The following is a 27,091-nucleotide window of genomic DNA, read 5'->3' on the forward strand; positions in this document are numbered from 1 at the left end:
AGGCTGCCCCGGGCCTCGTCCCCGCTCGGCTCTCCCCGGCTGCGCGTGCGCAGGCCGAGCGCCGGAACTCCCCGGCGGCGTGGGCGGTGCTGGTCTGGCGCCGGTCGCGCGCGCGGAGGGAATCCCGGGCGCCCCGTTCCTTTCCCGGGCGCCAGTGCGGCCCAGGGCCGGCCGGAGTCCTCGTGTCCGCAGTCCCGGGGCGGCGACCGCTGCTCTTCCCGTTCGTTCGCGGGCTCGATGGAAGAGCCTCCGGGGAAGCCCCTCAGCTTTGAGGAGAAGGAGAAGGTGCGGGGGGTGCGGGAGTCCTCGGCCCACCGGGGCCCTGACCTTTAACCTGCGCTCAGAGGCCTCGGGCGCCCCGGGAGCGCGGGAAGGAAGGGCGCTGTACCCGCCCGCTGCGTTCAGAGAGCACTCTTTCTTTTCTCTTTTTTACAGCACTCATGCATAAAGACAAAATGCAAGGCTGTGGGTAGAGCCGAGGCCCCGGACGGCCTCGCTCTGCCGCCCGTCGGGAAGCCCGCTGACAGCCCGGGAAGGGCTGTGGTTTGGGCCGGGGAAGGTCCACGCGGGGCAGGCGCGGCGGCCCTGCCGCTCCCGTCGGCCTGCTCCGTGTGTGGCGCCCCCGTTAGCGCACGTCTGCCCACCCGGTGTCCCGCCCCGCTCGGTACTGGGCGTTGTGGAAGCGCCGTGGTGTCCTTAGGCGTCGCTCCGCCGAGAGGCAGGCGGCTCCGCGTCTGCTCCCGCGGCAGAGCCGGTGCCGCCCCGCCACCGTGTGCGCGGCTGTGCCTCGGCGGGCACCGGCCAGGCCGCGCCGTGCTGGCTGCTCCAGGCTTCGTGCTGCACTCTGCTTCCCCATGAACTCTGCTGCCTCTCATCGCAGCCTGCTTTCGTTTTATCTTTATTTTTTTATTGATTTCTGAGAAAGGAAGGGAGAGAGAGAGGGAAGCATCGATGTGAGAGAGAAACATCCATCGGCTGCCTCCCACATGCACCTGGGGCTTGCACCTGCAGCCTGGGTATGTGCCCTGAGCAGGAATCGAACCCACCACCTTTTGATGAACAGTGAGGCTCCAGCCAACCACATCCTACTTTCTACTGGGGGTGAGAGAGGCATTTACCAGCCAAGATAATTCCCAGATAATTAATAACCCTGGTGACTAACAGGCCGCTGTAAGAAGCAGTTTAGCATAGATTTGAGAGCACAGTCTCTAGAGACGCACCGCATGGGCTTCAATCACATACTGTTTATAAACTGTGATCTTGGACAAATAGCTCTCCCTCTGATCTTCCCTAGCCAGCCCCTTCCTCCTGTAGGTCAAGGTTTAGATAGTAGTCCTTAGAAAGGATCCCTGGCCACTCTATCTAAAATAGTCCATTCCTGTAACTCGGGAGCTTTCCTCTCTCCCTGTTTAGGTATTGATCACCATGTGAAGTCATCTGTTTGTTTTCCTGTTTATTATCTGTATCATCTGCTATATGTAAGCTTGATCACACTGTATGTCTAGTGCCTGGAACAATAGCTGATACCTTTATAAACTGATACAGCTATTGTTCCCAGGTGGTAGAGATACCAGGACCAGTAACTGACAAGAGATTCATTTTCCAAGTGAATGTCTGAGGGTGACAGCTCTTGCTGCCTCAGAGGATCTCACAGTGAGAAGGGGGGGGACAGAGAAGTAAACAGATAACAGAGTAATAGGTACCATGATGAAGGAAGCACAGAGGAGAAGTGGAGTATCTAACCTGGATTGAAGAACCTAGAAGTCCATTCCAGGGAAATAAAAATCTAAGCTGAGGCCTGCGGAATCAGTAGGAATTAGCACAGTGAGTTGGGGAGGAAATGCTGCAAGTGATAAGAACAGTCTGTGAAAAGGTTCTGAGAGAGCAGAGGGCTTGGTGCTTTGTGAGCAGTGAGACTAATGTGGGCTAGTGCCACACCCTCCACTGCCTCTTGCTGACTGTCGGGCTGAGCATCACATTCATGTCTGGTAGGCACTCTGCCTCTCCTCTCTGCTCACTGTTCCCTTCCCACTGCTCAGCCCTTCTGGTGTTTTTCTTCTTGCAGTTGAAGGAAAAATTAGCATTCTTGAAAAGGGAATACAGCAAGACCCTGGCCCGCCTTCAGGTAAACGAATCTTACTCTCAAAATTATGGTACACGCTATAAAGACAATTCTTCATAATAATGAAGCTTTAAAACAATTTTCCCCCTTAAATTTGTTCCTTGAGCTGCTTTTGCTTTCTCTAGCGGGCCCAAAGAGCTGAGAAGGTTAAGAATTTTATTAAGAAAACAGTGAAAGCAGAAGATTGTTTGCTCCAGCAGGAAGTTGCATCACAGCTAAACTGCTCAGGTAAAGCCAGCCCACTCACTCGTGTTTGCTTGATTGTTCCAGGTTATTTGACTGGTTCTTTTTCTCACAGGCAGAAGGTAAGGATACAATAGACTCTTTAAAGTGTACAATTGGTATATTCACAAGAGAGTGCAACCATCATCACTGATCCTAGAACATTTTCACCAACCACCCCCAGAAAGAAACCCCATACCCATCCTACCCCTAATCCCTGGTGACCACTAATCTACTTTCTGTTGATTAACCTGTTCTGGACAAGTCATATAAATGGAGTCATGAAATATGTGGCCTTTGTCACTGGCTTCTTTTACTTAGCACAGTGCTTTCAAGGTTCATGCATCCGAGCATACATATATCCAGGCATGCATCATTACCCATTCCTTTGCAGCTGAATAATATTCCATTGTATAGATGTATCATAATTTGCATATCCATTCATCAGTTGATGGACATTTGGCTTTTATGAATTTGGGCTATTAAGTTGCTGTGAATATTCATGTACAAACATTTCTATAGGCATGTTTCCAGTTATTTCCAGTATATACCTAGGCATGGAATTGCTGGGTCATACGGTAATTCTAAATTTAATGTTTTTAATTATTATTTCTTGATTTTAGAGAGAGAGAAACATGGATTTGTTATTCCACTTATTTATGCATACATTGGTCTATTCTTGTATGTGTTCTGACTGGGGATTGAACCTACAACCTTGGTGTATCTAATTAACTGAGCTAACTGGCGAGGGCTATGTCTAACTTTTTTTTTTTTTAAATATATTTTATTGATTTCAGGGAGAGGGGGAGAGAGAGAGAAAGAGAAACATCAATGATGAGAGAGTCATTGATCAGCTGCCTCCTGCACGCCCCCTGCTGGGGATCAAGCCCAAAACCCAGGCATGTGCCCTCACCAGGAATCAAACCCAGGTCTCCTGGATCATAGGTCGATGCTCAACCACTAAGCCACGGTGGCTGGGCTGTGTTTAACTTTTTGAGGAACTGCCAAACTTTCCTATAGCAGTTGTACCATTTTGTATTCCTACCACGATATGTAAGGATTCCAATTTCTCTACATCCTCGCCAGTACTTGTAATTTGCCATTTTAGAAATTATAACCATCCTGGTGGATGTGAAGTGAATTGTGGTTTTAATCTGCATTTCCTAGTGACTGATGATGTTAAATATCTTTTTATGTGCTTAGAGGCCATTTGTATATCTTCTTTAGAGAAATGTCTATTCAAGTTCTTTGCCAATATTTTAATTAGGTTATTTGTTTTTAATTCTTGGGTTGTAAGGGTCCTCATATTGTAGCTATTAGACCCTTATTAGATGCATGACTTATAAATATTTTCTCATTCTGTGAGCAATAAACTATGCTTTCAGTTGGGTTGTTTATTTAGTGTTCTTTTTCCTTCTCAACTTTTAGTAATTATACAACATTTGCAGAGAAGTGCCTGGCTGGAAATACTGTAAAGAACAATGGTCGTTTCTCGTGTTAATACTTAGATTATTTATATTCATAAAATTGGCAGCTATTGAAATAGGAAAGAGGTATTAAAGTTAACTCAAGCCCTGGTTGGTGTGGCTCAGTTGGTTGAGTGTCGTCGTTGCACCCAAAGGTCTCTGGTTTGATTCCCAGTCAGGGCACATGCCCAGGTTGTAGGTTCGATCCCTAGGCGGGGTGCATACAGGAGGCAACGGAACCATGTCTCTCTCTCTGGCATCAATTTTTCACTCTCTCTCTCTCTCCCCCGCTCCCTCCTTCTTTCTCTCTCTCTGAAATCAATAAAAATGTATTTTATAAAAAAAATTACTTGAGCCAAAAAAGACATGAAATAAAAAATTAAGTGAGATATGGGGAAATGGGGAGATGTTGGTCAGAGGGTACAGAGTTTCAATTACTCAGAATGGGCAAGTTCTGGAGATCTAATGTACAGCATGGTGATAACAGCTAATCCTGCAGGTATATTGTATTCTTGAAATTTGCAAAGAGAACTGATCTTAAGTGTTCTCAACATACACCAAAAAAAGGTAACTGTGAATTGATGGATATGTTAATTAGCTTGGTTATGGTTACGCTTTGCAGTGTAATTATATATATATATTAAAACATCACATTGTACACCTTAAATTTATACAGTTTTTGTCAGTTATGCCTCAATAAAGCTGCAAAAACACTAAGAAAAAGATTATTTCAATAAAAAATTGGTAGTCTTTTAGTTTAAAAATCATTTTTTCTAGCACAATTTTATTTGTTTACATTTACATAAAGTTATTATGGTTTATTAGATTACAAAAAACTTGAACTTTGATCTGCCTGAATGAAATACATTGACTCTTTCTTAAGTAAATATTTATATATAATATTTTAAAATAATATAGTATTAATATATTTTAAAATAAATACGGAATTTTTTGTTTCACTTTAAAAGGAAAATATTAATTATATAATTTTTCCTCTTTAGAACCTAAAACTGAAGTGTCGTCTTGTGATGCATTACTAATCAACATCCATCTCAATGAGGAAACTGGAGGCGTAGAACCTGAGTCCTTTAACCCTGGACATGGCCCAGTGGAAGGATTAGACATACAGAGAACAGATGATATACAAGAACATTTTGCCTACAGGGTTAGTGGTCCTGATCGTGGGAAAAGGCAGAGTAAGCTGCCAGAGAGAAGAAAGAAGCAGCAGATGAGAACATTTATTTCACAAGAGAGGGAATCTTTCTTTGACACCGGTTCACTTATCCTCTCTGGAAAAAGACTAAAGGAACAAGAAGAAATTAATAGAGAAAATCCTGGGACACCTGTAACTAAGTTAAGAACTAACTTTCCAAGTCTTCAATCTGACATTCCAGATTCTCAAGCTCCAGCCACAGAAAATAACGGAGGGAGGGTATTAATTCCACCAAGTGCCAACCTACAAAGCAGCGTGGATGCTTTCTTAGCAGAAAATCATTTCCCCAGGGTGCTCCCACCTCCTCTGCATACTCCACCAGATAGCAGTAGTGGTCGGCACCTTCAACATAAGCCTCCTAAAAGGAACTGTGAACTTACTGCTCAAGGTTTAAAAAACAGCCCTACCTCACCCGTAAACTTAGAGGCACGGGACAGAAAAATGACTGTCTTCACAGAAAACCCAGAGGTAAATAAAGCTGTAAGTCCAAGTGGCCAGCTGCCTAGAAGTCCTGACTTCGAGGCAGATAATGCATATTCCATAAATGAGCTCACTTATAACTTATCAGCAAATGAAAACCAAAACTTACAAGAACGAAATCACACAGAGGACTCTTTAGAACCTCCCAGTAGTGCTCTAAATGGTAGACGTGAATGTTTTCAGGAAAATGAGGTTCTGAGTCAGTCTCATAGTCTTGGCCCAGAAGTAATCTCTCCTGTTTCTGCAGAAAATCAAATTCAGTCTTGCACCGTGCTCGAAGGCCTTCCTTTTCCTGCAGAATATTATGTACGAACAACACGACATATGTCAAATTGCCAGAGGAAAGTAGCCCTGGAGGCTGTAACTCAGAGTCACTTGGGTGTCAGAAAGAAAGGGAATAAAAATAAAAAAAAGAAAGTGACTAAAGTTTTAAAACTTTTCAATGAAGAAACTAACCAAAATGAATTTAAGATGTGTAACACGTGCACAGGACAGGCAAGTTCAAGGAGTCCTTTTCAGAGACTTCTCTCATTAACTGAAGTCAGCTCTCCTGCTGGGGGCACCAAGGATGACTTTCCCAGGACTGCAGTTACCCAGCCATCTGGTAGAAGACACAGAGGAAAAAGAAAGTCAGTCTGCACCCCTGCATTACACCATCATGAACTACTTTTGCCCACTTCTGGCACATCAGGTATTAATAGGTCCAAGGAAGAAGTCACCTTGTACAAAGATCAGAATGAAAAAGTTATTCATGGTAAGAGTTGAGTTCAAGGTAAACCAAGGTGTGTGAGGATGGTGACGACAATGGCCTCTAATACTACTATGTGCCTGGTTCTTTCTAAATGTCATACAGGTACTGACTTATTGAATCATCACAGCAACCCTACAGGAGGTAGAGTCTGTTTTTATCCTGACCTTACAGGCAAGGAAGCTAAGGCACAAGGAGATTAAAGTGCTTTAATTAATTAAAGTGACAGAACCGGGCTTCAGACCAGGCCATGTGATGCCAGATGTGCCTGGAAAAGTTGACATTGGAAGGAAAATATATTGGATGTTTACCTAAAATTAGTATTCAGATGCAACACAGTCTTTATCCAAGAGTAGAAGTATAATTAATATAGGAAGTGTGTTTGAAGTAAAATGTAATGTGTGTCAGAGTTTGAGGTCACTGACAGACTCTTAGGAATGATTGCATAATAAAATGCAATAGATCTGAGTGACTTTTTTGGACAAAATATCCAGTATAATCTCTGAGATCTGTGGGACACCAGGTTTTGGAAGATAGCAAGTGATGTTATAATTCAAACTTTTTAATTTACTTGCTCAGAAGTTATATCTGGTAAACGGCATAAAAACTAGATAATTCACACTGGTTCTATTCTAGAGATGAGCAAACTTTCCATAAAAGGCCATGTAGAAAATTGTCTCTGTTCTGTCAGAGATACTCAAATGTAGTGCAAAAGTAGCCACAGACAACATGTAAATGTGACAGTAGTCCAATAAAACTATTTACAAAAATGGGAAGCCTGCTTGCTCTATACCAGGGGTGAGGAACGTCTGGCCCGCAGGCCATTTACAGCCCGTGAAATCATTTGGTCTGGCCCTGCCAAGGCAACTGCAGGCGGGGCTCGAAATTCAATAAATCTGGCTTTTTCCACAGCTAATTTTTAAGTTGATAATTTTGTATGGCCCGTGAATTATATAAATATCCAAATAGCCCTTGGTAGTAAAAAGTTTCCCCAACCCTGCTCTATACTCTTGGACTTAGGCCCTGGTCTATGAGCTATAATTAATTAAAAATAAGAGCCATTATGATTTATCTTTTAGGTCAACAAGAATACAAAAAAATCAGTATTGTAACAAACTAGAAACATTCTTTTGTATATGTAGACACAATCTGCTACTTTAGTAACCTGCAGCTACATTAAAAAAAATTTTTCTTGAGGTGACCACAGAACATAAAATTAACGAGTTTAAATAACAAAATTAACGAGTTTAAATTAAGTGAACAACCCCAGCGGTGTGCTCAGTGGTTAGAACATCGGCCTGCAGACCAACGGGTCCCTAGTTCAATTCTTGCCAAGAGCATGAACCTCAGTTGCAGGCTGGATACCTGGCACCAGCCGGGGCTCACGGGAGGCAGCTAACCGATGTTTCTCTCTCACGCTGATGTTTCTCTCTCTCTCCCTCCACTCTATGAAAAGCAGTGGAAAAAATATCCTTGCGTGATAATTAAAAAAGTAAATTAAGTGAACAATTCAGTGACATTTAGGACATTGACAACGTGCAGCCACAATCCCTACCTGGTTCCAAAACTTTTTCACTCGACATGGAAACTCTGTACCCGCTAAATGTTTGTTTGTTTGTTTGTTTGTTTGTTTTACCCTCACCCGAGGGTATTTTTTCTGTTGCTTTTCAGAGAGAGTGGAAGGGAGAGAGAGAGAAGCACCAATGTGAGAGAGACACATCGACTGGCCGCCCCCTGAACCCATGCCGGCTGGGGCTGGGAATCAACCCTGCAGCCGAGGCAAGAGCCCTGGGCTGGAATCAAACCGGGGACCCTTCAGTCTGCAGGCAGATGCTCTAACCACTGGGCCAAACCGGCCAGGGCCCCACTAAGCATTTCATCTTTATTTTCTCTCCCCACACCCTGGCAACCACTAATCCTATTTCTGTGGATTTACTTATTTCATGGCGATGCAGTTATACAACTTGTGACCTGCTTTTACTGTCTTCAAGATACAGCTATGTTCTAGTATGTATCCATACTTCCATTTTTTTATGACTGAATAATATTCCATTGTGTATATATGTTCAAGCATTTGTTAGGTGATGGATGCAGCTGCATTTCAAATGGTATAGAAGAATTCCAGTTGCTAAGAATAGTAAATAACTCTTTGCTTGGAAAAGGTACTAAGTTTTCAGTGAGAAAAGCCAGCATTTTGTATACTATATTCTGCTAGCTTGTTGGAATCGAAGTTTTAGAGCAGAAAGGACTTTATGAAGGTCCAGGGGAAATGAAGTGAATTGTCTTGCCCAAAGCAACAGCACAGCAGTGGCTGAGCTGGGACTAGACCCCTGTCTTCCTTCTCCCAACTAATGCTGTTAGCACGATGCTGTTTGGGGTACTGCAGAAGGAGAGCTGCCAGTTAAACTAACCTGTGGCTGACTTCGAATGGTTCACTGAGGTTTCAGGTCATGGAGGGGAGAGCGATGAGCCTGCTACGTACACCGTTGGAGTTGAGAACTGCACTCTTTGTTGGGGGTTCCTGTCTCTTGTTGGGTATTTGCTATTGTTGTTCCTCTCTATTTTAGGGAAGGATGGTCACTGCCAAAAAGAGGACTCCTTTTCTTCCAGTAACAGTACCTATTTAGCTTTGGACGGTGATGCTTCCAATGCTCCATCTCCTAAGAATGAAATGCTAAGTTTAAAGCAACTGTTGTCTTTTCTCAAAATCACGGAATTTCAGTTACCAGATGAAGACTTTGGACCTCTTAAGCTTGAAAAACTGAAGTCCTGCTCAGAAGAGCTGATTGAGCCTTTCAGATCAGAAGTGTATGGGGAGAGGCATCTAAAAGAGGGAAATTGTATTGTTTTGGAAGAACTGACTCCTAAGCAAATCGACATAGAAAAGGAGGACTTGGGAGAGGAGCTGATTGTTCTACCGGGAAGAGCACATCCTAAAATGCCAAAGCTAAAAAGCCAGGCTCAGCAGAAGGGCCTTTTCTCGTCCACATCACTCTTCACTCCTTTAAATTCTGTGGCACCCGATGACGACGACAGAGCGACGGCAGTTGTGTGCTCCCCCGTGCTCCCCTTCTTGGGCACCACTCCAGCTCTTGGCTCCCCAGCACACTGTGACAAAGTGTCTGCACCCCAACTTCCTCATGGGAAAGCCAGTGATAGTAAACAATGCGACATTTGCACCAGCCAGCCAAAATTAGGTGGCAGCCTGCATGTGTCAGGAAGGGAGGGACAGCCTGATTGTGACTGTGATTCTGTTCCCCAAGCACCACCTTTACCCATGGAGTCATTCCCTTTCAAAGAAAACCAGCTCTGTGGAAGCACATGCCTAGAATCGTGGAAGCATCCCATCGAACAGGTACAGTCCACTTCCTTTGTGGCGTTTTCTCTGAAGGAATGAAATAACCTCAGTGGCTGTGGACAGCAGGACTGCCTTACACATTGGCTCGTCAGTGTTGAAGAATGTTTTCATGTTTCTTTGATATGATATCACTGTAAACTTTAAGTTCATTCTGGGGAAATTAAAGTTAATTTAAAAACCTGATTTTTAAATGGGGGATCCTGTTGTCTTTGTCATTAGCGAAGGAGTCTGCCATAGGAAGCAGGCATTTTGATGAGCCAGTGATGCAGGCAGGTGTCATATGCAAAGTACAGATTAATGGTGTGTCTTTGTTTTTACAGGCTGAAATAGCAGACGTTCCTGTTTGTGACAGCTTAAACCCAGGCAGCCTACAGTTGGTTTCGAAATTAAAGGTCAGAAGACTATTCCCTTATAATGTGTCTTGTGTCTTATATGTAAAAAATGTGATTAATTGATAAGAGCATGGAGAAGAATTTGATTATATAGCTTTTCATTCTTAATACTATTAAATAAATTTGGTAAAAAAGATTCAGAAAAACAGGTTTAAGTTCTTTTGTTTTTCACACAATTTACCTGTATTTATATTTTGAGATTGTCTCTTGAAGTTTATATGTCAGGCTACTGCCAAGAACAATTTAAGCTCAGTGGTTCAACTTATCTAAATTAAAATCTCGCATTCTAACAGAGGGAGAGAAAGAAAAGAGTCATTTGTGACTCTCCTACCCAAATGACCTAATGTTTCTAGAAGAACCACCTATCGTGATTTATCAGAAAATGGGCAGCAGTTATTGATTGTGATGCAGTGAATGGTTAATCTTTCATATGCTGTGTGATATATGTGGTTCTGAGAAATATAAATTACAATATTTTGTTAATGAGCCATGGCCAGGTAGCTCAGTTGGTTAGAGCATCATCCCAGTATGCCAAGGTTGCGGGTTCGATCCCTGGTCAGAGCACATACAAGAAGCAACCAATGAATCCATAAAATAACAACAAATAGATGTTTCTCTCTCCCTTCCTTTCTTTCTCTAAACTCAATAAATAAAAAATGTTTTTTAAAAACTGATCATTGCATTAAAACCCCCCACAATATTCTGTTAATTATATTTTAGTAAATCCTGAGAAATAGACGACCTGTGACCTAACTGACTTTGTATTCATGGTACGTCAGGTAGCTTGGTGTAGAGTGGGGTTTCTCAGTTTCAGCACAGTTGACATTAAGGAGCTGGATAATTCTTTGCTGTGAGGGGTGGGGTGGCCTGTGCATTGTAGGATGTTCAGCAGCAGCCTTGGCTTCTACCAAATAGAGCCAGTAGCACCCCTTCCCTAGTTGTGACAACCAAAAATGTGTGCAGACATTGTCAAGTGTTCCCCAGGGAGGGTTGAAAAATGGCCCCCAGTCAAGAACAACTGGTACAGAAGAAAGAGCTTAAAATCCACACAAACTGTTTCTGCTAATTATTGGCTTTGTGACCTTGGGCAAATGATTTAGCCTCCGAGCCCCAGATTTTTTTTCAATAAAAAATTCATAGTAATACCTATGTCATTTCAAAGCTATTCTTGCATCGGTTTTAATAACTTAGTTTCTTCAGGACTCAACCATTTCATTTGTGTCTTCAAGTTTGTAAGTAAAATGTTGCTTATTGTTTTTATATTACTTTTCGTCTGTCTATAAGCCTCTCTCTCCCCAATCCCCCATTTCTAAAAATAATTTTTTCCTACATCAGATTTAAGAGATTTGTCCATTCTGTTGGTCTTCCAGAAAACTAGTTTTTGGTTGTATTGATTGTTAATTGAGCTTTCCTCTTTCATTTATTTCTGTTTTATCCTTAATAACGCCTCCCTCCCTCTTTCATTGCTCTTTTACGTTCTTGAGCTGCTTGCTTATTTTATTTTTATCTTTCTTGCTTTTTGATAAATGCCTTTATGATTGATTATACACTTTGGGGGGAAGTCTTGCCTTGGCCTCAAGCTGCATGTTTGGATGCCTAGCACTCTCCTTGCTGTTCATTTAGAAATAGTATGTTATTTCAGCCCATGGGTGGTTCACCAGGATGTTTCATTTCTAAGTGGATAAGTTCTTATGGGCTATCTTTTGCGGTTAAATTTGAATGTACTCCATTCTGGAGCTATACTTTTATTTTTATCATTTGTTTATTTTTGTTGTTTTGTTTTTAGAAAGAGAGGCAGGGAGAGAGAGAGAAAGGAACATCGATGTGAGAGAAACATCGATCAGTTGCCTCCCGTACGCACCCCAACCAGGGATCAAACCCACAACCTGGGTATGTGCCCTGACCTGGAATTGAACCTTTGACCTTTAGGTGTATGGGATGACACTCCAGCCAACTGAGCCACCGGGCCAGAGTGGAGCTATGCTTTTAAATTATATCATGAGATCTTATATGGGCAATTATTTTAGTTACATGTAAGACCCACCAAGCTCTATTTTGACCGCATAAAATTTTTATTACATTTACTTGGTATTTCATCTAATCCTTGTTATGCATCACTTTTCATAAAACAGACCCCAACTTTCCCTTTAACATAACTGTTGTTGCCATTCTGGTCAGAATCCTTCAGGCTCCTGCTCCGTGGATGTGAGTGCCATGTGGTGGGAAATAGCTGGTGTCAAAGTGCCATGTATCATAACTGCCTGTGAATACGCAGTTTCTCTTTGGAAACCTCTGGATGCCACGCAGTGGGAGAAAATGTATTCCTGGCACTTCACAGAGGTGAGTACAAGTCCCAAAGAGATCTTTGCGACCATTTGCATGATAATGGATGGGCAGCTTACCAAAGAGGGGCACAGGGGTCTGTGACCATGGGAGACAACAGAGATATAAGTTTTTCCCCCCAACATATATTATGAAAAATTTTAAGCATACAGAAAAATTGTGCAGTGAGCATTGTGTACCTGCCATCAAGACGCTGCAGTCCACATTGCACTTTATTCACTCGATCCACACGTTTTTCTGGAGGTGGATTTTTATATGAGATCTGCTGAAGCAGCTTGGAATTTCCTGTCTGTTCTGACTTCTAAACTTGCTGATACCTGCTGATGTTTCCCTTCATGAACACATTGTTTCTGCTTTTTTCTGCATGTGTTTCTTCCAGGTCTGTCCACCTTCATGCATGTCTTAACCTGGTTGCAACCCTAGTGTGCTTAAAAGTTTAATCTGCTTTTCCTCACTTAGCATATAAACATTTCTCCATTCTTATCTATGTAGAATTTTATTTATTTTTCCAGGTTTATTCAGGTATAATTGACAAATAAACTTGTAACATGTTTAAAGTGTGCTCCATGGTCATTCGATATGTGTATGCATTGTAAAGGAGTCCCACGTCCTTAAGTGAACACATCCATTACTTTGCATAGTTACCTTTTTTTCTTTTTGTGAGAACCTTGAAGATCTACTTTCTTAGCAGATTTCATTCTTGTTTTCAAGTATATCCACAGCTTCTAGCTCTGTGCTTTTGCTTAATATTTGTTCAGTGAGTAAATTTATTTTAAATGGCTGTACGATGCTCCACTGGCTCCCTTGCCAGACCTTACTTAACTATTCCCCTGCTATTGGAAGCATGGGTTGCATTAATAAACGGCGGCAGTAAACACTGTTATGCATATAGCTTTTTACGACTCATAAAAAGAGAGTGTTTGCTGAACCTTCTCACATTTTTCTGGATGTTGGAAACTGTCGTGGTACAGTAAGAATAAAAATGAATATAAAAAATTTTGGAGAATTTGGATTGATTAAAAATGAAACAACCAAATATCATTTGGCTCTTTGTTTTGTTTAGGTTCCCGTGTTACAGATAGTTCCCATGCCTGATGTTTGTAACCTTGTGTGTGTGGCTTTGGGAAATTTGGAAATCAGAGAAATCAGGTATGTAGCTCTCCGGGACGATTTTTCCTTTCCCTTCAGCTTTCGCTTTATCCCCGACTGAAGTTTCCACTTAAAACTTGAACCTAGTCCTTTACTGTTAAAGACTCGCTCCCGCCCAGCCGCAGTGGCTCAGTTGGTTGGGCATCATCCGTGTGCCAAAGGGTTGCAGGTTTGATTCTTGGTCAGGTACATGCTGGGATGCGGGCTCGATGCCCCGTAGGCGACATGCTGGAGGCAGCCAGTTGATGTTTCTCTCTTTCCTTCTCTCTTTAAAAATCAATTAAAAAATCTTTTCTTTAATAAAGACTTACTCCTGACTTCTCTGCATTTTCCCTTATATTTGGTTTAGGGCATTACTTTGTTCCTCTGATGGTGAAAGTGAAAAGCAGGTGCTCCTGAGTTCTGGAAATATACAAGCTGTGCTTGGCCTGACAGAGAGGAGGCTAGTGAGTAGCAGCAGGACCCTTTGTGATCAGCAAGTAGAAGTCACAACGTTTGCAGAAGACATAGGGTAAGAAAAGCACCAGCTGATTTTAACTATTAGATAAAGAATGGTTTTATCCCAGGGTTTCAGGGAAAGTTGGATCCCCAGCATCTTGTCTTTGTGGTAAGCATGGTCTCACAGGTTCTGTTCAACACTGGAACCTAGGACAGTTTAGAGGGTGGAAGTGGACACGCAGGGAGTTTGGTCCTTTTGTCTTCTTTGAAATCTCTGTGTGCCCCTTAAATGTTACAAGTACCTCAAGATCCTTCTCTTGTTCCGCACACTTGGTTTTCATGGCTTTAGTTACCATCTAGATCGGGGTGGGCAACCTTTTTTCTGCCAAGGGCCGTTTGGATATTTGTAACATCGTTTGAGGGCCATACAAAATTATCAACTTAAAAATTAGCTATGAAAAAAGCTTCTAGATTTATTGAATTTCGAGTCCTGCCTGTGGTTGCTTTGGCAGGGCCAGACCAAATGATTTTGAGGTCTGTGTACGCCCACAGGCCAGATGTTCCCCACCCCTGATCTAGATGCTGACTACTTGCAAACAAACATTTCCAGCTCTGAGCTCTTTCTTGGCCTCTAGACCTGCATGCTTCTTTATTAGACATCCAGGGTTCCTTCAGATTCAACACATTGAAAACGAAGCTCTTAGCATCCTCTGTGTCTACTCATTTATATACTTCATTGTGATTGTTTGTCTTTCCTAATAACAGAGGGCATGGCTTATCTTTTTATAAACTGTTGCAGTAGTCTAGATAAGAGACAAATAATTATCTTAAATTAGGAAAGTGTTAGTGGAGATGGGGAGAAACAGACAGATTTGGGAGAGATGAGATGATAAAATCATTAGGACTTGGTGATTGAGGAGATAGAGAGGAAGAAGACAAGGGCAATGTGCAGGTCTCTGGGGCAGTCACCTGGGCGATGGTTCTGCCATTCGTTGAGATGGGAATGCAGAAAGAAACACGAGGTTAAAGGGGGAGCTGGTGAGTTTTATGTTGGATGTGATGAGTGTGAGGTGCTTGCAGTATATCCAGGTAGATGATACAGAAGTTATACTTGTGGAAATTTCAGCATATCTATGTTTTCTGATTGGAACTTTTTTCTAGCATTAGGCTAGTGTTTATTGTGCAGAGTTCAATAATCTGTAGACGGGCTGCTTAGAAACTGCATTGGTACAAAGCACTGGTTTTTAATACTATTTTAAATGCAGGAGCAAAGAAAAACAATTTTTGATGCCTCCTGAAGAAACTGTTCTAACTCTTGCTGAGGTTCAAGGGATGCAGGAAGCTCTGCTTGGTACCACTATAATGAACAATATTGTTATTTGGTAAGTTTCCTCTCAATACCCTCAGTTTTCTCTTCTGTAATATAAGTATATACCTCTAATTTCACAGGGTCATTGAGATAAGAGACTGTAAATACGATTGTGTTTTTGTTTACTATCAGATGCTATATACGTAACAAGAACGTTATATTCAGACATTGTGAAAAGAATCAGTCTGAGCAGACTATCAAAGAATGAAATTTTTTTGGCAAAAATGTATGATTGTTTCTGCTTCTGATTAATGGATGAGTGACTTCTATCTGACTAACTCTTCTACTTGAAGTAACTATAAATTCTGGAACAAATATAAAAATCAACTAACTGAAGGCACTGGAGAGAAAAAAGAAGAAAGATACTGGAGAGGGGTTGACCCTTAGAGACAGAAAGTGTCACTGGACAAGTTTCCTGTTCTTATGGCTTTTAGTAGAGGGCAGGCCCCAGTCTGCACACTGAGTGGCCAAAAACTTGGTAGAAAACCTTCTGATGTGTTATAGAATTGTACATCTGAAACCTGTATAATTTTGTTAACCAGTGTCACCCCAATAAATTTAATAAAAAGGAAAAAGAAAACCTTCTGTCCCACTGGTTCAGTGTGACCACAGCAGCTAGAAAGTGAGGCAGTGGTCGAGCATTGACCCATGCACTAGGAGGTCGCTAGTTTGATTCCCAGTCAGGCCAGTGCCCGGGTTGCAGGCCTGATCCCCAGCAGGGGTGTGCAGGCGGCAGCTGATCGATGTTGATGTTTCTCTCTCATTGATGTTTCTATCTCTCTCTCCCTCTCCCTTCCTCTCTCTCTAAAATCAATAAAAGCATATTTTTTTTGAAAAAGTGAGGCAGAGAAATCCCAAAAATAGTAGGAGAAGAGCCCTAAACTCTTGCTATAATATCTGCCTAAATATCTGGCTGACCTTTAAACTACATGTATGCAGGGCAGACTCAGAGAAGCCCAGGTAAAGCAAAAAGAACTGAACTGGGTTTTTAGCAGCTGGAATTTGAGTTTAGTCTAGTTAACTGTTACTAGGGGGAGGAAATCAATATTCTTCAGGGGAACCTAAGAGAATCCAGAGTTTATGCGTAGTGCCATTTGTGATGTCTAGAATACAATCCAGAATTACTAGATACATAAAAAATGTTTCATTGCAGGATCCAAATTAACAACTTTGTGATAGGAAAACTGAAGTCAGAGAGTCCCCAGCCACCTCTTTCCATACCTGGACATGAGCACTTGCAGGGTTAATTTGTATTAGGAGAATAGATTGATTTTTTTTCTCAGAAGCCTTCTCCATTAACTGTTTCCTTGGGGCCAGAATGGGTCTTAAAAACAGTTTTATTAATGTCACTACTGTCTACCTCTTCTGCACTGTCCAATGCTAGCTTTCTAGGAATACACTGGGAAAGCATGGCCCCTGAGAGAAGCCTTGCCCTCTGCACCAGGGAGCCTCTGAAACTGGACTATATTATAACCTGCCAGGAGCCCCTGTTCTCAGATGTCCTGCAGTCTAGAGCAGCACATTCCCACTTAGGCACTTTCCTCAGGTCTGAGGTCTTACTTGAGGGCAATGCTCTTTACAAAAGTTATCTTTTCTATTCTTTCTGCTATTTCTGTAGTCCAGACCTTCATGATTTAGCTCCTAGACTATTAATTTAATCTAGTTATTGCCATCAATCAATATTCAACCTCCAGATCATCTTTTTTTTTTTTTTAAATATATATCTTTATTGATTTCAGAGAGAGGAAAGGAGAGGGAGAGAGAGAGATAGAAACATCAATGATGAGAGAGTCATTGATTGAGCCCTCAACCCGGGCATGTGCCCTGACTGGGAATCGAACCCCGATCACCTGGATCCTAGGTCGACGCTCAGCCACTGAGCCACACCCGGCCGGGCTCCAGATCATCTTTATGCTATTGTTTTATAAACACTCTTACTCCCAGCCCTCTCCTTTCTGCACCAGAAATAAAACCTTTTGTTTTTCTTAAGCTTTCATTTCCCCCATGCTCTACTACAGAAATTCCTCTCCAGCTGTTCCATACTCCTGAGCTCCCTTTTTTCTTCCTTTCCCTCATTTCCCCGCTTTTGCTAATAGTAGTCAAAGCATTTCATATATAATGGATCACAACAGAATTTGGGGTTGAGGGGGGGCCTCTGTACTTAGCTTCTAAGAGTAAGTTTAAGCCTGATCCAGTTCGCTCAGTGGTTAGAGCAGGCACGATCCCCTGCCCTGGTGGGGGTGCATGTGGGAGGCAACCGATTGATGTGTCTCTCTCACATAGATGTTTCCCTCTCTCTCCCTCTCTCCCTCCCCACTCTCTCTGAAAAGCAATGGAGAAAATATCCTTGGGAGAGGATTAAAAAAAAAAAGAGTAAGTTTAAGTTCTAAATTAAGGGGTGCTTTCCCCCACGGTTGCCTTGAGTTCTGTCATATCACCTCAGCCCTCCTTAGTGTTTCCCTGTCTGAATTCACGTGGCCCTGATTTTTAATTTAGCGTGTGCTAAATGAAAGTCCCTGAAGGTTGCACCACATCTTCTGTCAGTTCTCGGTGCCTGCCTTAGCTCTTTGCTTAAGGGATCTACTCAAACATGTTCTGCTCATGCTGTCCATCAGAAGCTATCTTTTACCTTTCAGGCTCTCTATTTTTTGGGGACACTGCAGGTATCCCCCAAAAATGTGTACACACTTTAACAGCTGAGAGCTCAATTTTGAAAATGAAATGTATTTTAATAAACACTGACTTTATTCAAAGTTTGTATATACATTTTTGGGGATACTCTATATATGTACAGATAATAGTTGTTCATCTTTCCTGTAGGACTCATTTGTTAGATGTGTAAAGCAATTCATGTTTTACTCCAAATTCAAGTGGCCCATTTTTTAAAATAATTTTTTAATGTTTTTATTGATTTTAGAGAGAGAAGAAGGGAGGGAGGGAGAGGGAGAAACATCGATCGGTTGCCTCCCAAATGCACCCCTACCGGGGATGAGAACCCGCAACCTAGGTTTGTGCCCTGACCAGAAATCAAGTCGGCAACCTTTTAGTGCACAGGACGATACCACGGGCCAGGGCTCAAGTGGCCTGTTTTAAAACTACTACTGAAGGTTTAAACATTTAACATTGGTCGAGCTGTATTAACTGAGCACCATCTTTCACTTATTTAATAGATATTTGAACCTCTGCTTCTCTGTGAGAGATGCAGATATGTACCAGATTGGAATCCTGGTCCCAAAGCCCCTAAATCTAGTAGGTAGATAAGATTGCTTTACAATCCTAAGTGTCAGAGTGATAGAGAGTTGGACAGAGTGCTTTGGGATTTGGGGGGAGTAGTTACTAACTACGGAACTTGCACTGCCCTCTGTAAGGGATCAGCCTGTGCTGGTGCCCTGTGTGAGGAAAACCTTGCTTGCTTACATGAGAGTTTAGCTTTCTGGCTTTGGATCTGTATACAGTACCTGGGCCATAGAAAGTTTAGAAGTAGTGGTTGAATGATCACGTTATACCCTACTATAGTATATATCACATAAAAAGTGAGGCATGTGGACAATCCTCTATGGAATTGGAGGTGAGGAGATTTCTCTAGAGACTGATGCAGATGGGAGTGAGAGATTCTAAACTGAGTTCAGGCAGCTGAGAGGAGGTGAGACAGACTTTGGGCCATAGGAATGGATGGGATTGGCCAGTAATGGGGAGGGCATGTGGAGGGACAGCTTGAATAAAGGCAGAGAGCTGGGAATGTGTGTAACACGTACGGAAGTGAGCTGCTGGGTAGGGGGCAGTGAGTCACGAAGTGCTGCGGGCTGGGCTCATGAGGGCTGTGGGTCTCATGAAAAACAGCTGGGACTTTCTCTTGGCTAATGGGAGCCACCGAAAGTGTTTCCTAGGCAGTCACATGGCAGAGCAGTTGTTATGTCACAGATCCCCAAGCTCAGAAGCATTCCAACAAACCTCCTCCTCTCCTTCTCTGTTACATTCACCCTTTTTTCCTGTTTCACCATTTTTCCATTTTTGCCCCAGCTGAGTCTTTCCTTCTTTCTCCATGGTCTTGGGCTGGCTCTAGAATAAGCAGATGTTTTAGAGACACAATTGTAAGTCTGTTTCAGGTGTTGTCTCTTGCCTAACCAGATTTGGTTTCCTGACCATTCTCCATGGAAAATGTAGGTGTAACAAGAAATGTGACAAAATCCTAATGATAGAGCTATACCATGTGCGTAATTTTAATACCAAGTAACATGAGATAATAGAAACCCGCTCTCTTGGAATTTGGAGAGATTTCTCCCTAGTGGCATAGCAGAGGGCTAAACTCTCACATTAAACCATTGGCCAGCCCTGGCCAGTGTGGCTCAGTAGTTAGAGAGTGGGTCACAGGTTCAGTTCCTGGTCTAGGGCATGTACCTGGATTGCAAGCTCCATCCCTGGCCCAGTCAGGGCACGTGAGAGAGGCAACCAATCGATGTGTCTCTCTCACATCGATGTCTGTCTCTCTCATCCCCCCTCCCTCCCTCCCTTCCTCCCTCCCTCCTCTTCCACTCTCTAAAAATCAATGGAAGAAATATCTTGTGGTGAGGGTTAACAACAAACAAACAAAAAAACATTGGCCAAATTAAACTCTATTTCTATTTTTAGCTCAGTCTGTGGCTAAACAAAACAAAGGTACTGTGTCCCTTAGTTTTTTCCTTGGTCCCCTCCTAAACGGTGCTGTGATAAATAAGAGACTATGTGAAAACCAGTTTGCTGGAAGAGTGTTATCAACTTATCTATTTTTGTTGTCTAAGGAATTTAAAAACTGGTCAGCTCCTGAAAAAGATGCATGTTGGTGATTCCTACCAGGCTTCTGTCTGTCACAAAGCCTATTCTGAAATGGTGAGTACCGATCAGCTGTGACCACTCTGTGTCTGTTCTGAGTGTTAGTCTTGGTATCGCTGAGTGGCAGCAATAACTTAGTAAGTAATAATTAACTGGTCCTCCCTGTTGCCTATTTTTTTTCAAAATTGTGTAGCAGTGTTTTTTCTTTCTTGAAATTTATGGATGAAAATAAGTGTTGGTACAGTATGATTGCTTGGTGAATTTTCTGGCTGTACAACCTAAGGGCAAACATTCATTTCTGGCTTTGAATTTATACTGAGAAATATTATCCCATTACCAGACTTGGCCCCCAACCACATTGCCATAAATGATTTATGATGCGAATGAATATCCTGAGGAAGGGTGATTGAATGATCACAGACATGCTTTTCTCTTAGACTTGAGTGGTCTTGTATAGAAATGAACACAGCCTCTTAGCCACTGTGTTAATACAGTTGGCTTACAGCCTGGTTTTGGCATCTGAACAGGTTGGAGGTAGCTGTCCAGGAGTCAAGGGTAACTGCTCATGTGTCCACTGCTGAGCCACAGCAAAGGCAGTAGCAGCCAGTGTGGTGCTGTGTGGAGACTGACTTGCCCAGCCCCAGGGGCAACCCTGTGAGCCTCATTTTGTAGAGGTTCTGAATGCAAAGGGTGCATTTCTCCCTAGACCAGCAGCATCTGTGGGCGTGAACTCAAAAGTGTTACCATCTTAAGTATCTGTCACCTGGTCTTAAGGCTTATTATTATTCATCCCAAGATAAGAGGGTTGAATTCATCTCTGGAATTATTAAATTTATCTACTAGGCATTTAAATAGTTTTATATCTAAAGTATTACAACATTAATACCTATTTAATTTTAAAACATTGAGAAGAGAAATGGAAAAGATAGTAAGTAAGAGTTCCCCATGATGCCAGCCTCCAGAAATAATGATTTATAGTTGAGGGCAGGAATTGGCAGACATTTCTCTAAAGGGATAGACAGTAAATATTTCCAACTGTGCAGGCTACATGATCTCTGCTCTCCTACTGTCGCACGTCATCCAGAGATGACACGTAGTAAATGGATATGGTGCTTTGGCCAGTTTGGCTCAGGGCTTAGAGCTTTGGCCCTCGGGCTGAAGGGTCTCCAGTTCGATTCTGGTCAAAGGCACTTAGCTGGGTTGCAGGCTGATCCCCAGCCCCAGTCAGGACGCATGTGGGAGGCAACCAATTGATATGTCTCTCTCAGATTGATGTTTCTCTCTCCCCGTCTCTCCCCCTTCCACTCTCTGAAAAGCAATGGAAAAAATATCCTCAGGTGAGGAATAAAAAAAAGTGTGTGTGTGTGTGTGTGTGTGTGTGTGTGTGTGTGTGTGTGTAAGAAGTGGGCGTGGCTACGTTCCAATGAAACATTTTGGACAATAAAACTTTCCCATGGAACTTTCTGAAACTTGAATTTCATATAATTTTCACATGTCACAAAATAGTCTTTCTCTGTCTTTTTCCAACCCTTTCAAAATGCAAAAACCATTCTTAGCTCATGGGTCATACAGAACTAAACCTTGAGCCAGATTTGACCTGTGGGCCATAGTTTGCCTAACCCTAGTTAAAGTGTATGGCATTAAACATTTTTTTAACTCTCAGCTTTCTAATTATAAGGTAATTCATTCTCATTATAAAAATTCAGTCATTTTGGCCCTGGCCAGGTGGCTCAGTTGGCTGGAGTGTCATCCTATACACCAAAACGTTGCAGGTTCGATTCCCTGTCAGGGCACATACCCAGGTAGCCAGTTTGATCCCCAGTCCAGGCACGTAGAGAAGGCATCTGATCAATGTTTCTCTCTCTCTCCCTTCCTTTCTCTAAAATCAACTTAAAAAAATTTTTTTTAAATGCAGTCATTTTGGAAATGTATAAAGTAGAAATGAGTGTTCTTAATCCTAAGATGGCCCTATAATTAATTTTCCCTATTTCACCCCCAAAGATAATTATTTTCAACATGTAACATACATATAGTAGTGTATACATATGTGTGTGACAGATACCTTCACACACAATGATGTTATTAGAACATGTAATTTTTGTCCTGGCCAGTGGCTCAGTTGGAGCATCATCCTGTGGACCAAAAGGTTGTGGGTTGGTGTGTATGCGAGGCAACCGATCAGTGTTTCTCTCTCACATCTGTTTCTCTCTCTCCTTCTCTCTCCCCCTTCCTTTCTCTATAAAATCAATAAAAACATCCTTGGTGAGGATTTAAAAAAAAACAAACATTTAATTTTAAAGCTGGGAGAGATTTGTAGCATATTTTCCCACAGAAAATATCATAGGTCATGGTGTCCTTTTTTGTCACTCTTACTCTCTAAATACAAATGAATAAGCTATTATAGGTTGGCCTGAACTCCAGTCACCGCTTATAATAAGACTATTTATGGGAAAATGTGTCCTGAATGTTCAAAAACCAACTGACAAATGAGCATTTCTGGCTTGAGGACTCCCACCACGTGTGTATATGCCCTTTCCCTAGGCCAGCGTTTCTGCAAAGCGGTGGCCAGGGGTGTAAGCCATGTCTAAGGGGAGGGAACTGATGCGTTAGCCAGGCTCACGCCTTCAGAGACTGGCTTGGGAGCCCAAGTCCAGCTCAGTGACAGTCAGACCAGTGCCTGCCTGAGAAAAGTGAGCCAGCAATGAAATGCCACACTGACAAGCCCATTGATCATCCCTGTGAGTCTTTCGTTTTGTCTCTGCCAGCACTTTCTTTTTCTCACCAGAGTCCTAATGATTTCTTTGGTTATTAATTTTTCTTTTAAATCAGGGACTTCTTTTTGTTGTTCTAAGTCATCCTTGTGCCAAAGAGAGGGAGCCGTCGGGAAGCCCCGTATTCCAGCTTATTGCGATCAACCCCAAGACGGCCCTGAGCGTGGGTGTGATGCTCTACTGTCTTCCTCAAGGGCAGGCTGGGAGGCAAGTGTGCACTGCTGGGCAGTAAGTGTGACCTTGTGAAAGGCAATTTGCACATATAGAAACCAGATGTTTTTGTGTCATTTAGACAAATGGAAACATGAAACAGTATATATAGATCAAGATAAAGAACGTTAAGAACAGTGGTTAGAGCGTTGGCCCTTGGACTGAAGGGTCTTGGGTTCGATTCCAGGTCGTGGGCACAGATTGCAGGCTCTATCTCCAGCCTGGTCGGGGCGCATACAGGAGGCAACCAATCGATGTGTCTCTCACATTGATGTTTCTCTGTGTCTTCCCCTCCCTTCCACTTTCTCTAAAAATCAATGGAAAAGATACCCTCGGGTGAAGAGTAACAAAAAGAGGAAGACGAAGTAGAGTGTTTAGCCTTGGCCGGTGGCTCAGCTGGTTGGAGCATCATCCCATTCACCAAAAGGTGGTGGCTTCCAGTCTGTCAGGGCACACACCCAGGTTGCGGGTTCAGTCCCCAGTAGGGGAGTGTGTGTGAGGCAACTGATTGATGTTCACATCCATGTTTCTCTTTCTCTCTCTCCCTCTCTCTCCTTCCCTCCCTTCCTCTCCCTATAAATCAATAAAAAATAAATAAAAGAAGTAGAATGTTTAGTGGGTCTGTGTCAAGCCCCAGGTTCCCTGTATCCTGATCCTACCAGCATGGCGTTGGTAAGTATTTTATGTATATTTAAGCCCTGTTTTTCCCATAATGAAAACATTTAAAATATAGAGTAATTAATGTTTTCTACAGAAGATTTATAATTTATGTTCTTTCCATTAAGAAAAATTTTAAATGTACTTTAGGAAGACATCTTTACTTTGAAATCTGACTGAGCCTCTGACATGTAGGCAGCTAATATTGATCTATTAGTAAATATTTTTTTAAAGATTTTTTTTTTGGATTTTTAGAGAGAGAGGAAGGAAGAAGGAGAGAGAGAAACATCAATTGGCTGCCTCCTGCACACCCCCTCCTGGAGACTGAGCTGGAAACCTAGGCATGTGCCCTGACCGTGAATCAAACCAGCAACCTTTCAGTACATGGGATGATGCTACCAGGGCTAATGTTGAATTGTCGACTGATGAGAAGGTCTGTTTATCAGTGACACTCTGCACATGCTGGTGATATGGCAGTGAGGAACAACAGCTCGTTTTTATTAAGCATTCTGTGTTAGGTACTGTGCTATCAGCTATTTCATTAAAACTCACAGTAATCACCATGTCCCCATTTTACTGCTGAAGTTAAATAATTTGCCCAGAGTCACAAAGCTCTTACTTTGTTAGAATTCAAAGCGAGGTAGTTGGCTGCAGAGCCCTATCTTTTGTGGGAAAGATAACCACCAAATGTGGAAGAGGGTGTTCTCACATCATGAAAAGTGCTGTGACGATAAAAGCAGATCATGTAATTGTGTGCGTGTGTGTGTGTGCGTGCTCCCGCACTGCTCTAGACGGGATTAGGTGTGACCTTTCTGTGGAGGCAGCAGGCCTGAGTAATGTCAAAAGCCCAGCCACACTAAGGCCTGGGGGTAGAGCCTGCCAGGGGAGGGAATAGCAAGAGGGAAGACACTGAGGAGAGTGTTTGGCCATGGTGAGCTAGGGCGCACGGGGTACAAGATGCATCCAGAGATAGGCAGGGGCGACCATGTGATTATGTCCCGCATTACAACACAGTAGCCAGCAGCCCCAGGGTTGCAAAGAGAAGCATTCCTGTTGCTTTTGGGAGCATCGTTTTGGCCTCTTTTTAAAGATTTTTTTTTTTGGATACGTGGTTTGAATCATCTTTTCTCTGCTTAATGTTAGGTTCCTGGAAGGTGATGTGAAGGATAATTTTGCAGCAGCAGTATTGACTTCTGGAACGATTGCCATTTGGGACTTACTTCTAGGTCATTGCACTGCTCTCCTTCCACCCGTCTCTGACAAGAACTGGTCTTTTGTTAAATGGTCGGGTACAGATTCTCATTTGCTGGCTGGACAAAAAGATGGAAACGTATTTGTATATTTAATAAGTTAGGGTAAGGTGAAAACACAGTGTACTGGATATATTTGGCATCCTAGTACTTTTTGGAGTTGTAACTGTAAGGAAAGTATCTGAATGATATTTAAAGTAATTACTTGTATTCATTCAGACAGACTTTGTATTCTGATGGTGGGAGCCCTACTGATTTTTAATGTTCATTTATACAGTGGGGAAAAGGACTTGAGGTTAATTTTTGTAATTCCTCTCACTTGTGCATTTGCTTTTAAAAGTGTACGTAAAGGTTCAAATGTTTATAAATATTTATTTTGCATGCTCTTCTTCCTGGGAGCATGCCCACACCTTTCTTCCCCTTTTCTTTCTCAGGCGTGCTTTTTCTCCCTAAAGTCAAAGGGTCCCCACGAAACTTGCAACCAGGGGAACCAGGGGAGCAATGGCCCCTCCTGCTCTAACCCCTGAACCTGTCTCCAAGGCCCTGACTTTTCAATGAGGCAAAGTAGCCCCACCTAGGCTCTCCTGTTGCTTCTTCTATCCTAAGCCCTTCCTTGTTTCACTGTCCCCAGTTTTAATAAACATACTCTCGAAATAAAAAATAAATATTTTTATACATTCTGCTTGGCATATTATTACTATTTTAAATATGTTTTATTGACTTTAGAGAGAGAGGTAGAAACATCGATCAGCTGCCTCCTGCAAGCCCCCTACTGGGGATTGAGCCCACAATCCAGGCATGTGCCCTGACCAGGAATTGAACCAGTGACCTCTTGGTGCATGAGTTGATGCTCAACGACTGAGCCACACTGACCGGGCTTGGCATATTATTTTTCCCCCCATCCCATTAAGGTCATTTTCAGAAACAAATTATTTTACAACTAGAATAGTCTATGATGTTTCAGTAGTAATAGTAAATTGCAGTTAACTTACTATACTAACATGCAATATATTCTTAGGCCATTTGGCTTTATTTCCATGTACCTACTAAAAGTAATATAATGCCCTGGCTGGTGTAGCTCAGTGGTTAGAGAGTCAGCCTACGCACCAAAGGGTCTCTGGTTCGATTTCCAGTCAAGGGCACATACCTGGGTTGCAGGTTCACTCCCCAACCCTGGTTGGGGTGTGTGTGGAGGCAGCCAGTCACTGTGTCTCTCTCACATTGATGTTTCTCTCTCTCTCTCTCCCCTCCCCCTCCCTCCATACCACTCTCTGAAAGCAGTGGAAACAGTTTCCTTGGGAGAGGATTAACAAAACAAAAACAAAGAGAAGTAATTCAAGACCTGTTGAAATATGTTAATTTAGAAATAGCTGTTCCTCTTCATTGGCGCACACATCGTGACGAGAGTGCCTGCGTTGTTGCTGGAGTCACCGAGCCAACAGCACAGCTGCACTGAGCACACTGTCTTCACCTTTACCTGAGTGATTTGAGAGACAGGCAGGTTCTTAAAGTCCCAATCTGATAGTGTCATTGGAAGTTTTGTCAGATGCTACAAGTATTTATTTGCCCAACATTCTTATTGAGAGTATATATTCATGATCCATGTAAGGTAACTATTTGCTCTCTTCTTTTTTAAAGGTACCTTTTTAAGGTGTTTACTAGTTTTTGCTAACTTCTTTATTACCCATTGATATAATTGTATAAAAGGTTTAACTTTCTCTCCTATACTAATTCTATTCCCACAAGTGAGATCCCAACTTCACACGAGAGATAGTTCATTTGCTAGCACATAATAGAAAATAGAAGGCTTTTCACAAAGATTTCATTGACGAAAACCCTGAGAAACATACATGATGTTAAGAGTTAAGAAAACTGAGTAGAGCCCGGCTGGATGTGGCTCAGTGGTTGAGTGTCGACCTGGGATCCAGACTATCAGGGTTCGACTCCTGGTCAGGGCACATGCCCGGGTTGTGGGCTTGATCCCCAGTCAGAGGCGAGCAGGAGGCAGCCCATCAATGACTCTCTCTTCATTGATGTTTCTATCTCCCTCTCCTTTCCTCTCTCTGAGATCAATAAAGATATATTTAAAAAAAA

The 27,091-nt window shown here is 42.5% G+C and overlaps 1 protein-coding gene across 7 annotated transcripts; it reads left to right on the top strand.

Moving 5' to 3' along the window:
• Positions 1 to 57: 57 nt before the first annotated feature.
• On the top strand, positions 58 to 25,644 carry PALB2 (partner and localizer of BRCA2). 7 transcript variants are annotated; one of them, XM_081131236.1, is made up of 14 exons: positions 58 to 285; positions 2,066 to 2,125; positions 2,248 to 2,350; positions 4,812 to 6,257; positions 8,819 to 9,606; positions 9,930 to 10,001; positions 12,180 to 12,341; positions 13,408 to 13,493; positions 13,843 to 14,004; positions 15,197 to 15,313; positions 20,079 to 20,166; positions 22,939 to 23,108; positions 24,891 to 24,973; positions 25,432 to 25,644. In XM_081131236.1, the coding sequence occupies exons 1-14, from the start codon at positions 238 to 240 to the stop codon at positions 25,515 to 25,517; spliced, it is 3,471 nt and encodes a 1,156-aa protein (XP_080987362.1). In that variant the 5' UTR covers positions 58 to 237; the 3' UTR covers positions 25,518 to 25,644. The 7 variants fall into 7 exon arrangements, 6 of the variants coding, with proteins under 6 accessions (XP_080987362.1, XP_080987361.1, XP_080987363.1 ...); XM_081131235.1 differs by having other exon boundaries at positions 24,891 to 25,102; positions 25,432 to 25,512; XR_013998374.1 differs by lacking the exon at positions 22,939 to 23,108 and having other exon boundaries at positions 25,432 to 25,448.
• The last annotated feature ends 1,447 nt before the right edge of the window (positions 25,645 to 27,091 follow it).

The sequence above is a fragment of the Miniopterus schreibersii genome, assembly GCF_964146895.1.
Source record: "Miniopterus schreibersii genome assembly, chromosome: 3".
Classification (NCBI taxonomy): Eukaryota; Metazoa; Chordata; class Mammalia; order Chiroptera; family Miniopteridae; genus Miniopterus; species Miniopterus schreibersii.